The sequence below is a fragment of the Typopeltis vanoorti genome, chromosome 9 (assembly GCF_054136105.1).
Source record: "Typopeltis vanoorti isolate ZY-2024b chromosome 9, IOZ_Tvanoo_1.0, whole genome shotgun sequence".
Classification (NCBI taxonomy): domain Eukaryota; kingdom Metazoa; phylum Arthropoda; class Arachnida; order Uropygi; family Thelyphonidae; genus Typopeltis; species Typopeltis vanoorti.
Window position 1 is genome coordinate 104,946,610 of NC_143557.1, and position 17,252 is coordinate 104,963,861.

The 17,252-nt window shown below is 33.9% G+C and overlaps 1 protein-coding gene across 1 annotated transcript in view; it reads right to left on the reverse strand.

Annotated features, from left to right (window-relative positions):
- mus101 (mutagen-sensitive 101) overlaps nucleotides 1–17,252 on the reverse strand; it is a 57,905-nt gene that overhangs the window by 2,013 nt on the left and 38,640 nt on the right. The window contains 2 exon segments of the mRNA XM_090397694.1: nucleotides 2–1,372; nucleotides 1,374–2,446. Of these exon segments, the coding sequence (XP_090253820.1) occupies nucleotides 2–1,372; nucleotides 1,374–2,446 (2,444 nt within the window).

A 17,252-nucleotide genomic window follows, 5' to 3' on the forward strand; every position in this document is an offset into this window, starting at 1 on the left:
TAGCAACACATAAAACAACTCCATAAAGTATAGTTTTCTTTTTCTGTTCAGAATGTAATTTCTGGAGATCATGTTCAAAAGAATTTGAGATTTCACCTGGAATATTCTCCTGCTTATGCTCTTCAGTTTTTTCATCTTTTTCCTTTGTAGGATTTATAAAATGCTTAACTGCAACAGAAAGATGTTGATCAAACATCTCTTCAATTGGAAAACTAGATTTTCTCTTTCTTCCAGTATTTTGTTTACTGCAATGACTTTCTGAAGTATCTAAAGAAACCATCAGATCTCCAACATCATAAATAGGATGATATTCTTTACTTGGGTTTAAAAACTGACTAGGTGAATTGCTCTTATTACAATCATTATCACTTAAAGCTATTTTATTATTGAATGGCTTATCAATTACACCTTCATCTTTTGTTTGACAATCATCATGAATTGATGGCATACAATGTTCAAGATTTTTCTCAAGTCTTGATGTATTTTCAGGTTTCATTATGTTATCTTCATCCATTTTTTGTTTACTGCTGTCACCATCATGCTTGTCCACATATTCTTTTATTTCCATATCTTCTGCAATTGTTGTATGCAAAGCCTTTTCTGGTTCATTCTTGTGATAATTTTTCACAGATACTTTTAAAGTTGGAACTGTTTTATGCACATCTATATTTTCTGGATCCAGCTCTACAAAAAAATCTTCTTCATTTGCTTTTTCACCCATTTCTGCAGTAGAAATCAACCACAACTTAGTCACAGCTGGTATCTTCCACTTTTTGGCAGCTTCATATTTACTTCCTTCTGGATTAGAGACCACTAAATGGGTATTAGGTAAAAGTCCCCTGTTTCTGTTAGCTTTATGAACAAAATATTCTTGGCACTTTGCCCCAAGAACTTCAGCAATATGCATTAAACAGTCTCTCTCCGTTCCTAAATACTGACTAAATGAGATGACACAATCTTTTAAAGGATAACAACCTTTTTTAATACAAAGTGGTTTAAAAAGTGGATTTGACTCAAATGGTAAGATGGTTTCTTCTTCAATGCATACTTGTAACCAACAGTTGGTAATAATTTTCTCTGCAGGGACATCTCCTTCAAAGCCTAAAACAGGTACAATTGCTATATCAATCGTTAACTGAGAAGGACCAGTAAAAACTAGTCCAGAATTAGATTCAATCATTTCTTTTAATAATTGGGTATCCTTTATGCCAAATCCCATAATAATAAATGAGAGCCCATAAAATAACTTATTTGATGATTTATCAAGGCACTGTTCAGGTTCATCTAAACAGGTATGATTAGCTTCACTTACTTGTTTGTGATCTCCAATCTGACCATTCTGGGCTTGATTATCACACATTTCTTGCTCAGCAGTATTTTTTTACATCATTAGTCAGGTACTGTTTCATGACATCATCAAAATGTTCTTCTGTTGTTGGAATAACAGTCCTTTCCCTTTCCATCTTGCTAACTTCCAAGTTTTTACTGCATACTGAAAATGACTCCTCTATTATTTCTTCCAGAGTCAAAGAAGGATTCTGAACACACATATATGGAGTTTCTTCAACAAACTTTTGCTCTTTGTAACACATAACCAACCAATCATAAGTTACAATATGTGGTCTTACAGAGCTAGCATTAATCTTCTTGATCAATTCACTGTCTTTTTCTCCCATAATAACGTGTGTCACACTTTCACACATTTTACTAAATCTTGTACCACCTGTTAAACTAATTAGTTTCTGAAGTTTTTCAAGATGACTCCCATTAAATCCACTAAGAAAAATTCTGCATCCATCAAGAAATTGATTAAAGCAAGGTGATTTACTTAACTGAAGTGAATCTAAATCATTAAAATTATTTTTCTTTGCAATTCTTGAAGTAGGAAGAGAAACAATAGTTACATTACTCTGAACAGTTTCGTCTAATCTGCTTGTCACAGTATTTTCAATAGCACTACAGTCGGCTATTAACTGTTGTCTTAAACCTGAATCATTTTCATCAGGTGTGGAAGTACTATATTTTCTATTTTCTAATTCATTTAATTGATATAACGATTCATCTTTACAATAACCTGATTTCAAACTATCAAACAGCCATTCAACCGTAACACAATGTAGCTTCCACATTTTGGCATACTTATATTTCTCTCCTTTTGGCTCTCTAACAATTAAATGAGTAGTACCTCTTGCCAGCAAAATGCCAGAATATTTGCCTCCATTTTTCTCAATTAATTCTTGTGCCTTTCTTCGTTCCTCTGCTGTCAACTGAGATACTGTAATAGTAAAACCTCTGAAGACAGGACAACGAAATTTATCGTAACAACTATCACTTGCATGAAGTTGTTCATACTGTCCATTTTTCCAGCACTCATCAACCCAGTCAGGCAACATTACAGGAATATTGAAATTTGCTGCAACATGATATTTCTTTGATCCAACTTCACCTAAAATAAAAATGCAATTTTTAAAATTAAAAAAAATTCTTTAAAATAAGACCATTAACAAATAATAATAATAAACAGTGTAAAAGCTATTGCTCAAGCATAACATAACATGATACCTAATGGAGAGTAAATATTATGTATTTATGAAGATATGAAATCAGTTCTAAGTACTGGAGGGTCATGCTGTCAAGGTATCACAGATTTTGTTTCCTGTATATAACATGCATTACTTTTCAAATCATATAACAACACCACAGTATATTAAAAAAAAAAAAAAATTAACAGAGTAACCAAAACAATGATTTTTAAAATAAGTAAAAACAATTTAACAAAAAGCATTTAAAGATATCATTATTTCTGGGAATGTATCGAGATATATGGAGGGGGGGAGGGGTCTGGAATGTTCTAGGTGTTTATCAGAACTTTCCAGATCCTCTTGTCTTAGTAGACAAGAAGCTCTTCTGAGTATTTGGGAAGGATATGTAGCATGAACATTGGACATAGAATTCTCAAGGGTTTAAGCTCCCCCCCCCCCCATTTCACCAGAAAAAAATAATAAAAAATATTAGTACAATACCAACCACAAAGGATAGCAGATGTTCTAAATTAATACACCCTAACTACTCTGAATTTGTATCTGGTTATGTGCTCACCTATGTTCCCACCAGGAGTACCAACCAACCAACAGAGGCAGAAAAAGAGCTTTGTGCAAGGCAATATTTTGGTCACTATGTAAAGAAGGACTACACAAATTCTTAATCACATCCAAAATAAGAGGAAGTTTACATGGGAATTTGGGAAATATGGCAAACTCTTCTTCTTCCTGGATGTATTGATAAAAAAAAAGTAACTAGATAGATCCCTTGGTATACAGAAATTCAACAAATACTGATAATTATTTATATGCTAGTTCATCCTGCTATCCTTTTCCACAAAAAAAAAAAAAAAAAACCTGCTAAAGGAAAGAACTGAAACTTTCATAAACAATTAATCCACTTGTAAAAATATTGCCAGATTATTTAATTTTCTACCTATTCAGGAAATACTGGTAAATAACAACATGATGTTGAAACTTTTGCTAAATACGATTGCTAAATATAAATAAATATAAATAAAAGCAATTGCTAAAAATTTTGTGTTATTCAAAGACAAAATTCAAAATTTAATGTTCTTTTAGGGTGCCCTTAAGATTTATCCATAACTCAAAGGAAATGGGACATTCTAAGAATGCAACAAAAGGTTTCACCTATTTTTATAAAAATGTCTTGGATTTGTTTGTTCTAAGATTTAATCTTAGAATAAAGATAAAACAAAAATGGAAATGACAAAATATAATACACATAGCAATCTGGAATGTAAAAGGAATAGCATATAAAGAAATAGAATTAGACCAACTATTAAATGAAAGAAATTTTAAAATAGCAGTAATCACTGAAACAAAAAAAAAGAAATTAAAAGGAACTATGAGAACCGAAAATTTTAATGTGATATACAGTGGAGGTGACAGACACCAAAGAGCACAAGCAGAAGTCATGATTTGGATTCATAACTCCCTTTCAAAACAGTTAAAACATTATAAATTATGGAATGAAAGAATAATAGAAGCTAGAATAAAAATACATAGAGGCTATTTAACAATAATTGGTTTATATGCCACACAAGAAGGAAGAGAACAGGATAATACTGATTTTTATAATCAGCTACAAAACATATTATATAATAAAATAAATAAAAATGATTACGTAATTTTAGCAGGAGACTTAATGCAAGAATTGGAAACACGAAAATTAATAATAATATAGGAATGCATGGAGAACATACTCTAAACAGGAATGGTAAAAAATTGAGCGACTTTGTAGTTTATAATAACCTAAAAATAATGAATATTTTTTCTATAAACATAAAGACATACATAAATATACTTGGGCAGCAAGAGGTTGGAAATCAATATTAGATTATTTTATATTAAATGAAAAGACATCAAAATTTTCACTAGATGTTACAGCTCACAGAGGATATGAAATAAACAGTAACCACTTCCTTGTGAAAATAAAATTAAGATTACTACCTAAATGGCTACAAGTAACAAGAATAGAAAGAAAAATTGAAACATTTGTTTATAAAACTAGACTATTGAATGACACAAATGTACAATGGCTATATGAACAAAGAATTAACCAATATCTAGATAAAATAAAACAAAATGAAGAAATAGAAATAGAATGGCTTAATATAAAAATGATACTCAATGCAGTAGCAAATGAAAGGTTAGGAAAGACCAAAAAATTTAATAAAAGGAAAAAACTGAAGATCTGGGATGATACAATTAAAGAAATAATCAAAAAGAAAAAAGAAGCCTATCACAAATGGTTAAGCAGTAAAAGAAGATGAAATAGAATATAAAGATTAGAAGATGAAATAGAATATAAAAGAAAAAGAACCATAGCTAAAAAATAAGTCAGAAAAAGACATAGAGAATCATGGAACAAATTTGTTTCTAATTTTAAACATGATTTATATAAAATAAGACCCAATGTATATAAGATTTTGAAACATTTAAATGCAGATACAAAAGAAAACATAAAATTAAACACCGAATTGAAACGAGAAGAATTTCTAAATTGCTACACAGAATTGTGGACAGACAAATATTTTAAAAAAGACAACTGGCAAACAATTAACAAAAATGAAAAGGAAATAACTAAACAAGAATTAGAAATCAGCCTTAAAGAAACAAGAAATGGAAAATCACCTGAAGAAGATAAGCTAGGTTCAGAACTATATAAATATGCAGGAAGAAGACTCAAAGAAAGACTCTTATTATTTTTAAATAAAATTTATTCAACTGGTATCCCCCAATAGAATGGAAAAAAGCAATTGTGATTCCTATCTTTAAAAAGGTAATAGAGATGACCCTAAAAACTATAGAGGTATCAGTATACTAAATTCCTGTTACAAAATATATAGCAGAATCTTAAATAGCAAACTAATGAAATATTCTGAAAACTTTATTTTAGAAGTACAGAATGGATTTAGAAAAGGACGATCATGTATAGACCTGACCTTTTGCCTAAAATTAATAATAGAGAAAAGAAGAGAATACAATTTAGAAACACATATTGCATTTATTGACTTTGAAGAAGCATTTGACAAAGTTAAAAGAAACATATTATTTAGCATATTAAAAGAAAGACAAATATCAAATAATATCCTAAAAGCTATCACAAGTATGTATGAAAATAATCAAATACAAATAAGATTAAATTACAAGCTATCATATACCAGAGAGATAAACCAAGGGGTCCGACAGGGATGTCCCCTCTCAGCAATTCTTTTTAATATTTACTTAAATGAAATAAAAATTTACATCAAGGTATTAAACTTTCTCCTACAGTGAACTTAAACACTCTCCTTTTTGCCAACGACCAAATAATAATTACAAATTCTGAAGATAACTTACAGAAAGCTATTTTAGATCTAAATGAGATAGCCAAAGATTATGGTATGATAATATCAACAAAAAAATCAATAACTATGGCCTTTAAAGGACAAGATCCAGCAAGAACTAAAATAGTAATAGATAACAAGATCTTAGAACAGGTGAATTCATTTAACTATCTAGGATGATCACATATGAAAATGAAAAAGATATAAACATAAAAATTGCAAAATATTTAAAAATAACAGTGTAATTAACTCTATATTTAAACCAAACCTAGTTCAAAAACAAACTAGACTAAAAGTATACAATACATTAGCCCTACCAGTCTTAATGTATGGAAATGAAATCTGGACAATAAAACAAAAAGACAAACAAAGATTAATAACAGCAGAAATGAAGTTTATGAGAAAAACTGCAAAGTATACCTTATTTGATCACAAAAGAAACAAAGAAATTATGAAAGAATTAAACCAAGAACCAGTAATAGAAAAAATTAAAAAATATAAAGATAAATGGATGGAACACGTTCAAAGAATGAAAACAGAAAGATTACCAAAACAGGCCTTAAAGTACAAGCCATTAGGAAAAAGAAAACCAGGACATCCTCTTAAACGATGACTTCTAAGGCCAGAACAGGCCATGCTAGGCCTAAATCCTTGATATGCATGATGCTGAAGATTTAAATCTACGAACACGTCAATCAGCATGAGAAAAAAACCAGACTAGTCCATCAAATGACTGTCAGGTTTTCTGTTTTTATAAAAAAAATATATGTGCATTATTATATAAACACTGCTTTAGGGTTCTGATTAAGTCTAACCCTTAAAATCAATGACTGGAATTTAATTTAATTTATCAAGAATTTTCAAGTTGAAACTTTTACGATTTAAAGACAAGATAGTGCTGGTAAATGTTTATTCTAAAGCATGCAAACTGATACTAAAAAATTTCACACACACATGTGCACGTGTGTGTGTGTGTGTGTGTGTGTGTGTGAGAGAGAGACTCCATAGTCTCCATAACTCAGTTAGCAGCAACAATGCCATTTGGCTAGAAAAACTTTGGTGCAAATCCTGCCTATTACAAGAAATCCTTAATAATGCTGTTTAAACTGAAAGTGAATTAGCTCATCATCATGCAGAGATTAGCAACATTATTATTATTATTACACTAACCTCCATGGAGTCAATTGACTCATTCTGGCAGGCCCACTCAACTACGTCTATCATACTGAACCCTGAAATCATTTACACTCACTGCATTCACAATGCACTCTGGCAATGTGTTCCACTCTCACCAACAACTCTCCATCCTAGGGCATGGTTGTTTGTAGTGGCGCAATCAGGATTTAATCTTGGGGGGAGGAAGAGTTGAGTAGACAATTTGAGAATAGACACTATGAATTGCATATGATAGGATCACAGATTACGACCTATGACTGAGCATCTGCAGTGATCGCCAATACATGAAACCCGTGATCTCCTCTGGTCCGGCTCAGGCAAAAGAAGTAGCGCTCGGTCAGCCCAAGCACTACCTCGTTCACAACGACCGTGATTCCCGAGAGCTATAGGGTATTCACACCTTATGTGACCGCTAATTCATAAGTAGTATAGAAATAGAAGACACAACACAACATAAATAAAAAAATTAATTTTAATTAGGAAAACATTTTTGGAAAATTTTCTAGTGTTTTTTTTTCCCCTTTTTTGGGTATGCCACTGGTTGTTTGTGATTGTCTTTCACCTTCATTCATACAAGTATATATACACTCTCCCAAGATGGACTGGAGATCACCATGGGAGAAGTAGACCCAATTCTCCCATAATGGGAGATGCCTTAACCTAGTGGTGAAAATACAGGATAATATCATCATCATTAATCTGATAAATCCCTTAACCAACTTGAAGGTCTCTATCATATCTGTTCTTTTCGTTCTATTCCTCGATAGCTCTATCAACACTTTTTTTTTTACTATTTATGCTATTTATTTAGTTACTTATTCACATGTGACATCATCTTGAAGCCGTATAGTCACTCCTGTACCTCACTGGGATTTGGGAGTGAAGCCTTCTGCTAGAATAAATGATAGGGTCACAGATTCCCTTTTCACAAAAAAAAAAAAAGTTAGCAGGACAATCACAAACATCCATGTCCCTGGTGGGATTCAAACCCACAGCCTCTTGGCAGGCGAGCAGATATGCTAACCACTTAGCCAACCAGGCTGGCTGCTATTTATTTATTTAGGATTACATAAATAGGATGTATTTATGCTAAAATAAACACATTCCATCCTTAATAAGTTATAAAAAGTAATGATAGTAATGATAATAATTACTGTTCATGATGAAAACAAAACAGAATGGGATAGCAGCTATGATAAATTGAGTATATATATGATAATTTCTTGATAAGTACTCACAAATGGGATACATGATACTATGATAATACTACAGAATTAAGTTTACATTATTAGTTGCTTCTTGAACCAAAGTGTGTAAAGGAAGATAGTTTTATATAAAATCAGGTGAGACAAAGGTGCACGTTATTTCCACTGTTATTTACTCTCTACTACTACTACCTAATAAACTATTACCTTGTTATTGGATGCCTGAAGTGCCTTTCTGGATTATCTAAGATTTAATTCACATGAAAGTTGAAAATTACAAAAAAAAAGGAAAAAAATGGAAAACATCAATAGCATTTTCAGTGGAGAACTTATAGAAAAAGAAACATATTTCCATTATTTAGATAGTTCTTTTTAGCAAAGTGGCAAATTAAATTTGAAAATTGATAAGAAAATAAACAAAGCTTTTATGGATAAGCAAATTTATATGGAATATTTTTACTCATGTGAAAATACTGAACTAGTAGTATACAAGACGGTGTTCAATCCAATTTTAACTTATGGATCTATGAACTGAGTTAGAAATAAAACAGTTCATCCAAGACGATCACAGATATGGGTACTGAGAAAAATTAGGAAAGTGAACAGATGATATCAATAACAGAATCATATTAAAAATAAAAATGAGAGGAGGAGAGTGTGTAGCCAGTAAGGGAAAGGAAAACTAAATGGTGGGATTGAGAGTATTATGAAACCAAAACTAATGTGAGATAAAGGATGAAGGATCAGCAATGGCTTCATTGGGAGCAACAGATCAAAGATAAGGAATTGTGGGAAGGAAGGGGGGGGGGACTAGTAGTAAGCTATTGTACTTATATAACAATGTAAGGAGTATTAGGAATAAGGATGTAGAGGTTGTGGCCTTAATACAGCTAGTCAGTCCATTGGTGTCATTGGTGTCAGTGAGATGTGGTTAACAGAGGATAATGTTACTTAAATCCCCTTAATTTAAATAATGATGTAACATTATTTAAATTAAGGGGATATTAAATCCCACATTATTTCAAAGCCGAATAAGAAACACAAAGATAGGAATCAAAGAGTTTCATGCCGAATATAGCAAACTATAAAAGTTTCGGCGGACTGTAGCATAAGCAAAAGCACATAGTTCAACACCAGGGCAACTCACTGCAAAGGTGGGTAAAGTTCTGATCACTATTCTTAGTATTACCCATAATGTAAAAACACATCTCCAAGGAGATGTTTGATATTATACATTATGGTGGAAGGTTGAAACCCAGACCGGTTTCAACCTTTATTGAGGTCTCATCAGTGAGTAGGTAGACCAGGTAATACCGAGGTTATAGCGAAGAGAACTTTATACTTTGCAATACGAGTGGTCAAAAAGGTGCATGCATAAATTACTTAAATAAAGAGCCAATAGGCTTCATAGAGGATAATGTACTTATGAGAATAGAATATGATCATTATAGCATGTTTGAAAAGAGAGAAAAGGATAAAAGAGGAGGTGGGGTATTACTGATGATTTTGGAAGAGTTGTGTCCTCTCAATGTGAAACTTGAAAAAAGGCTATAATAACTTTAAGAAATGACTTAAAAAAGGGCTTTGAGACCATTTAGCATCAGGAATCTGGAGATCTTGGTGGATAGAGAACTGAAGATTCAGGGGACATTGCAAAAGTTGTTACCCAGAAAACTTCTGCTATAACATAAAGAATGCTGACATGTATAGATAAGGAAGTGATACTTCAACTTTATAAGGCATTAATTATGACTAATTTGGATTTATGTACTGAGATCTGATTTTCTGGCGATAAGGAAACATTGGAGAGAGAGAGAGAGAGAGAGCGCAAACTAAAGAAGTGAAAACTAAAACTGAATCATGATTCTGGAATATTTGGTATGATGAGAGTTTGAGGAATATGGTCTTCAGAGCTTGTTTGGTGGTAGGAAGAGGAGGAGTGATATTGTTGAGATATACAAGCTGATGAGAGGAGCCTATCAAATATATTCTGGGGAATTATTGAATAAGATAATGCTTGATGCAGAAACTGGAGGTCATCCCTGGAAATTGTACAAAGGTCATGTGAGTAAGGAAGTGAAAAGGAGATTTTTTGCTTGAGGGTGGTGAATGAGTGAAATGCATTGCAAGGATGGGTGGTGAGTGTTCCAGCATTGAATATATTCAAAGGCAAGGCATGAAGTCATTGTGGTCTGTGAGTGTTCAACCTCCTGCAATCAGTCTTCGATCCATGGAGGCTTGGAAATATTGGAAAGGAACTTGACACCACTCTCAGAATTCAAGAATGTGTGAGATGAGCTAATTTAAGGTGGTATAATCACTTAGACCAAATGCTATGTAACCAGTGTAAGACCTCAATATTTGATCATTTTGTTGCTACCTAGCTTTCAACATTTCAGATTTCTGGAATGTTGAAAGCTAGATTTCTGGTAGCATTTCCACCTTCAATACATTCCTGACTGCATTCTTGCAAGATATTTTTCACTGATGTTCTGACAGACTTCTCTCATTTAATGACTATCTGAGAGAGAGAGTTCAAATAACTCTCCCAGATGGCTAGAATATCTTTATCCATAGTTTTTTTGTCACTTTATCACATGTGATTCTGTTTACAGTAATATATTCTGAATTTGAAGCTTTTGCAACAGACTTCAGAACATTCTGACATTTTCAAAATGTTTTTTTTTTTTTTTTAACAGTTATCTCATGACTTATGTTTGGCTACTTTTACATTGTATTTTCTAGTACTGTATTTTTCATTGTATTTGTCAGCAACAACCAATATCTCTTCTTTCCTATCTTTAACTTTTGAGTCTGCCCTCCACCATGATGATTTTTTTTAAAATCCTTATGGACAATTTTCATCACGTGCTTACCTGGCTGAATCCTTCAACAAAGAAAGAATAGTTACATTTTCTGCCATTCAGTTTCTAAGATTTTTTTGTGTTTGTTCAAACCATTCACTTTTCTTTAAATATTTGTATATTTTGGAATACAGTTCACCTCTGAAAACTACTCTAATTTCATTCTTGTTAAAACTTCAGTGCAAATCTTTCTTTTGTTGATACTCATTTTCTCTTGCTGAAAACTACACACATTCACTTTTTATTTCAAATCCTCCATATGTTTTTGCATTCTGAATCAAACTGAAGATACTGTATTAATATCAACAATAATGTAGTCAATAAGATTTTTTTTTTTTATTGTGTGTTTTCTTTATGTGACTTTAGTAACAACTAGTCCATATACTGAACAGAAATCCAACAAAATCCCAGACATTTCTACATGTTTGGGATTCATTTCTTTATATCAGCTATGTTCTACAATTACTTAAAAATCTTCCACTACTTTTTTCACTTATTTCATTTCATTATTCAATCTCCCATTTTAAAAATTTTGACATCACTCTGCTTTAAACTGACACTTAAAAAGTTTATCTTTGTACTTTACTCCTTCCTCACCCTTATCACTACAGCCTGAATAGAACATTTTATTACTTAGAAGTATATCACCTGTTTTAGTCTTCTTTTTTCAGTAACACTAATTATGTCAACATAATTGGTGTCAGTGAGACACCAATTAAATGAGATGTTTAATTAAACTATTTGTTTTAAAGTAAAAATCTTGTTTCAATGACTCCATTTGCCTGAACTGAAGTTTCTCTTCTTGAGTATGCTAACATACCGTATTTTTCAGACCATAAGACGGACCTTTTTACATAGAAAAATTGACTTAAAATTGGGGTGCATCTTATGGTCCGAAGGTAACATTAAAATACGAATCTTTACACTGTACCGAAGTTCAATTACTAGCACAATATGTTAATCAAATTAGTAAGTATGCCACTGAAGGTAGGTACCTAAGTTATTTTTTATTATTATTATTGTTCCGGGCAACTCCAAGGAGTCGACAGACTCATCGAGGGAGGCCCTAACATCATGTCAAGAACAACTATTCGACATTCACACAGTATCTATCATACCTTGCCTTGAGCTCATTCACGGTCATAGCACCCACAACAGACTCTGGAAGCTTATTCAACTCATTCACCACTCTCCAAGTAAAAAACCTAGCTCTAACACCCTTGTCAACCACACTCTTGCCCAGCTTCCATTCATGGCCCCTAGTCCTCCCACCACCAGTCATATTTTCAAAAACATCTTCTGGATCAATCTTATAGAAAACTTTCAGTAATTTGAATGTCTCAATCATATCACCCCTCCTTTGCCTATCGACCAATTTCTGCAACACACAAATCTTCAACCTATTCTCATGAGGTTCGTTCCACAGACCTGCTATCATCTTGGTCACTCGTCTCTGGATCCTCTCCACTTCCTCCCCATCATGAAGAAACCCTGGTGCCTATAACTGGGCACAGTAGTCCAAATGGGGTCTTATCAAGGCTCGATACAGAGGAAGAACAACTTGTTTGTCTCTGCATGTTAAAGTATTTTTCAGAAGCCAAGTGATTTGGTGAGCTGCTTTAGTCACTTTTGCAAAGTGCCCCCTAAACTTCAATTCCCCATCCACCAACACTCCCAAATCCCTGGCCTCATCAATCTCCTGGAGTACAGTTCCACCAATGCGATATACTGCTGCTATTCTTTTCACCCCAAAGTGCATAACCTTACACTTTGGCACATTAAATTGACATCCATTTCTCCTATCCCAGTCCTCCAAACTATCCAAATCATCCTGTAAAATTTTGACATTCTGTGCACTCATAATTGCTCTACCCAACTTTGCATCATCAGCAAACAAGTGAAAACTTCCTCTCAAATCCTTTCCTATATCATTGATGAACAAATTGAAAAGCAGTGGTCCAAGAACAAAGACCTGTGGCACTCCACTAGTCACAAGCCATCTTTTAGACTCCACTCCTGAATAAACCACTCTCTGGTATCTCTCCTTCAACCACCCTCCTATCCATCTCACCAACCCTATATCTATCCCCATCTGCTCCAGTTTACTGATTAGGGTTCTATGTGGTATTCTATCCAAAGCCTTGGCAAGGTCCAGTAGTATTACTGTAAACCCATTACCCCTATCCAGTTCAGCTGTCACTGTGTTATAAAAGTGAGCAAGTTACTGAGGCATGATCTACCCTTCACAAAACCATGTTGTCCCCCATACAATATCCCATTTTCATCTATCCAATCCTGTATTCTTTTCTTGACTAATTTCTCTAAGACCTTGACAATGATTCCTGATATGCTAATCGGTCAGTAATTTACAACAGCAGTCTTGGAACCACCTTTATGCAGTGGAACTATTTTCCCCTCTTTCCACCCCCTCGGAACTAACCCAGACCCGAGACTCAAATTAAACAAAATGGTCAAGGGTACTGACAATTCTTTAGCTGCTTCTCGTACAACACGAGCTGGTATACCATCCAATCCCACAGATGTATTGACATTGAGGTTATGCAATAGACTACTCACCTCCACTTCATTCACCACAATTCCCGTATAATCTACTGGTACATTCGTTTCTGGAATGTCACCACCTGGATGATATATTCTTGCAAATTGCTCACTCAGTAACTCAACTATATCAACTGATTCAGTTACCTCCCTACCATCGGCATTCTTTAAAATCATTCTGCCATGTACATTTTTCCTTTTACTTGCTACATATCTAAAAAACTGTTTAGGATTCTCTTTAGCCTGCATGGCCAATGTTCTTTCGTAATCCTTTTTTGCTTTTCTTACCACACTCGTTATCCTTCTGGCCTGCACTTTATACCGTTCGTGTGCCTGCCGGTCACCTTTCTCCTTAAATTCCCTCCATAGTTGTTTCTTTTTTCAGCTCAAGCTTAATGGTGTTATTCATCCATTTAACCCCTAGTTGATTTATTATTCGGACTCTAGGTATACAGCCAGCCATTGCTTCATGCAACCACTTCTTAACTACCTCCCATGCACTATCGACTTCTGATCCTTGCAGTTGTACATGCCATGGCACTGAACCAATCAAACTCCTAAGCTTGTCATACTTTCCAGCCCGATAATTCCACATGTACCCTGTCTTAATTGAAAATTCTACACCTTTAGCCACCTCCCAAGTCAAGACCCTATGACCACTCTCACCGATTGGTGGCAATGTGGTCATATTTGTTACAGCCAAATCCTCAGATGTAATTACTAAGTCAAGCACTCTCTGACCCCTAGTATTTTCCATTACATGCTGTCACAGATAGTTATCCCTTAATAACTGCATAAAATCCAATTCCTTCCTCCTGTGTGTCCTCTCCTCACTCCAATCAATGCGACCATAGTTGAAATCTCCCATAATAATCACCCTCCTTCCATTCATTTCTTCTATTTGCTTGTGCATACTGTCACCACCATCTTTTCCATCACCTGGTCTATAGCAGCACCCAATTGTATATTTAGTTCTGCTAGCCACAATCTCACACCAAATGGCCTCAAATGTGCTCTTTTCTCTATCCTGCAATTCAACTTCTATTCTCCTTGGCTGCAGCTCATCAGCTATAATCAACAATACTCCTCCCCCCATTTTATTCTCCCTGTCATTCCTGAACACACTATACCCATCACATTCAATCCCACTAGCTATATCATCTACAGTCAGCCATGTTTCACTAATACCAATAACATGTGGTCTGGAAGTGCCAACCATGGCTAAAAACTCTTCCTTCTTGTTCCTAATACTCCTAGCATTAGTGTACATGAATTTAAGACCCCCATTAGCGCCCCAACCCTACCTTGATGTCTTATATTAACTATCCCACTCTGATTTGTTGTCCTTATTTGCTCGGGCATATTATATTCATTCTTACATTCAACTGCCTCCCTAAGGACCGTATATCTACCCCCCCCCCAAATAAATCTAGTTTCCCTGAATTTGCATATCCACCACATTCGGCAACACTTTCTCAAGGTCTTCTTACACCGTAACCATTCAAATGCAAGCCATCCATCTTATATAGATCCCTTCGCCCATCGAACTCACTCCACACGTCCACAAATTCCACACCACTCGTCATACATAACCCACGCATAGTCATTCGCAATTATGGCCCTCCTTTTAAACATTTCACTGTCATACCGTGGCAAAAGATTAATCATTCTAACTCTCTCACTCTTTTCTTTTGCTACCTAATTATCTCGCTGCATGTGGGTGAATCACCGATTTAGAGCATCAATAGTCATTAATGTGTAAACATGTGAGCTTTTGTACGGTTCATTTGAATTATTTTTTATAAGTCATTAAAATTTTTATCTTAAACTTAGAAAAAATGAGTGTAAAACAAAAAAGACTCATATAACGTGAGTTATAAATTAAATGTGATAAATTATGCAAAACAATATGGAAACAGAGCAACAGAAAGACATTTTGGTCCACCACCAACAGAAAAAATGGTTCGTGAGTGGAGAAAACAAGAGGAACAATTAAAACTGCTATGTAAACACAAGAAAACATTCCGTTCGCACCTAGAAAAATGGCCAGAATTAGAAGTACAAATGAAAAATTGGGTAACAAATCATCGAAACATGGGAATATCTGTTTCTACAAAATGATAATTTTTGAAGCGAAACGATGGGCAACTGCTAATGGAATTTTAGATTTTACCGGATCACCGTCTTGGTGCTCTAGATTTATGAAAAGACACGGATTATGCATGCATACAAAACCATTCTAGCCCAAAAATTGCCGGCTGACTATGAAGCTAAAATTATAGAATTCCATAGATTTGTCATATCAGCGAGAAGGAAATTTAACTTTGAGCTTAATCAAATTGCGAACATGGATAAAGTGCCTCTAACTTTTTGATGTTCCTTCAAATCGGACAGTAGATTCAAAAGGCACCAAATCAATAGTGATCAAAACAACAGGTCATGAAAAAACTCACAACACTGTAGTTTTAGCTTGTTGTGCGGACGGAACAAAACTATCCCCATGTTAATCTTCAAGAGAAAAACGTTACCGAGAGATGAAAATCCATGTTCAAGATAAAGGCTGGCTGGATGGATGAAACAGGAATGAAATTATGGATACAAAAGATATGGGCAAAACGTCCAGGTGCATAGTTTAAAAAGCCTGCAATGTTAGTGTGGGATCAATTCAGAGAGAATAAAACAGAATCAACCAAGAAGCTTCTAAAGAAATGAATACAGAATTAGCTGTCATTCCTGGAGGCCTTACAAGTCAATTACAACCCTTGGATGGATCTATTAATAAACCATTCAAAAATTTTATGCGAGAAGAGTGGAACAAATGGATGGCAAAGCCAAATCACGATGTTACAGCAACAGGACGTATGAAATGGCCAACAATTTCAGAAGTATGTACCTGGGTGAAAATTCATGGGAAACTGTAAAAGAAGAGACAATTATAAAGTCATTTAAGAAATGCAGGATAAGTAATGCGATGGATGGTACCGAAGATGACGCAGTTTTCGAAGGGTGTGACAACAATAGTTCAGATGAAAGTAATACAAACGGTGACATTAACGAGACCAGTGATAGTACCGAGAGTAAAGATGAACTGAATATTGCTAATACAAATGATTGTAACAATAAATAAAAATTAAGTAAGAATTTGTAAATATCTTTATATAATAAAATATTTTTTTCTAAAAATCATCTCATAAATTTGGGGTGCATCTTATCGTCCGAAAAATACGGTAATTCTTACCTAGAACACTCAATGCAAAAATTCATCTATAATCATTGTTTTTATTTCTCTTTTTATATAAGGGTTCAGTGAGAAATCTATCCAATCATCTGAAATTTCACCATGTGAATGATGCAAGGTAGCTAATGTAAAACTTTTATATTTTCATATTAGCACATTTCTAGTAAAATAATATCTATTCCAGCTGCCTTTCTACATTTCAGTTTTTCATGGGAAAAACAAAATACATATCTGAAATACAAAAATGTATTCATTACTGTAATCTTCATGCATAGTGATAGTACAATTGAATTTCTGTGACTGATTTTTTTTTTTCA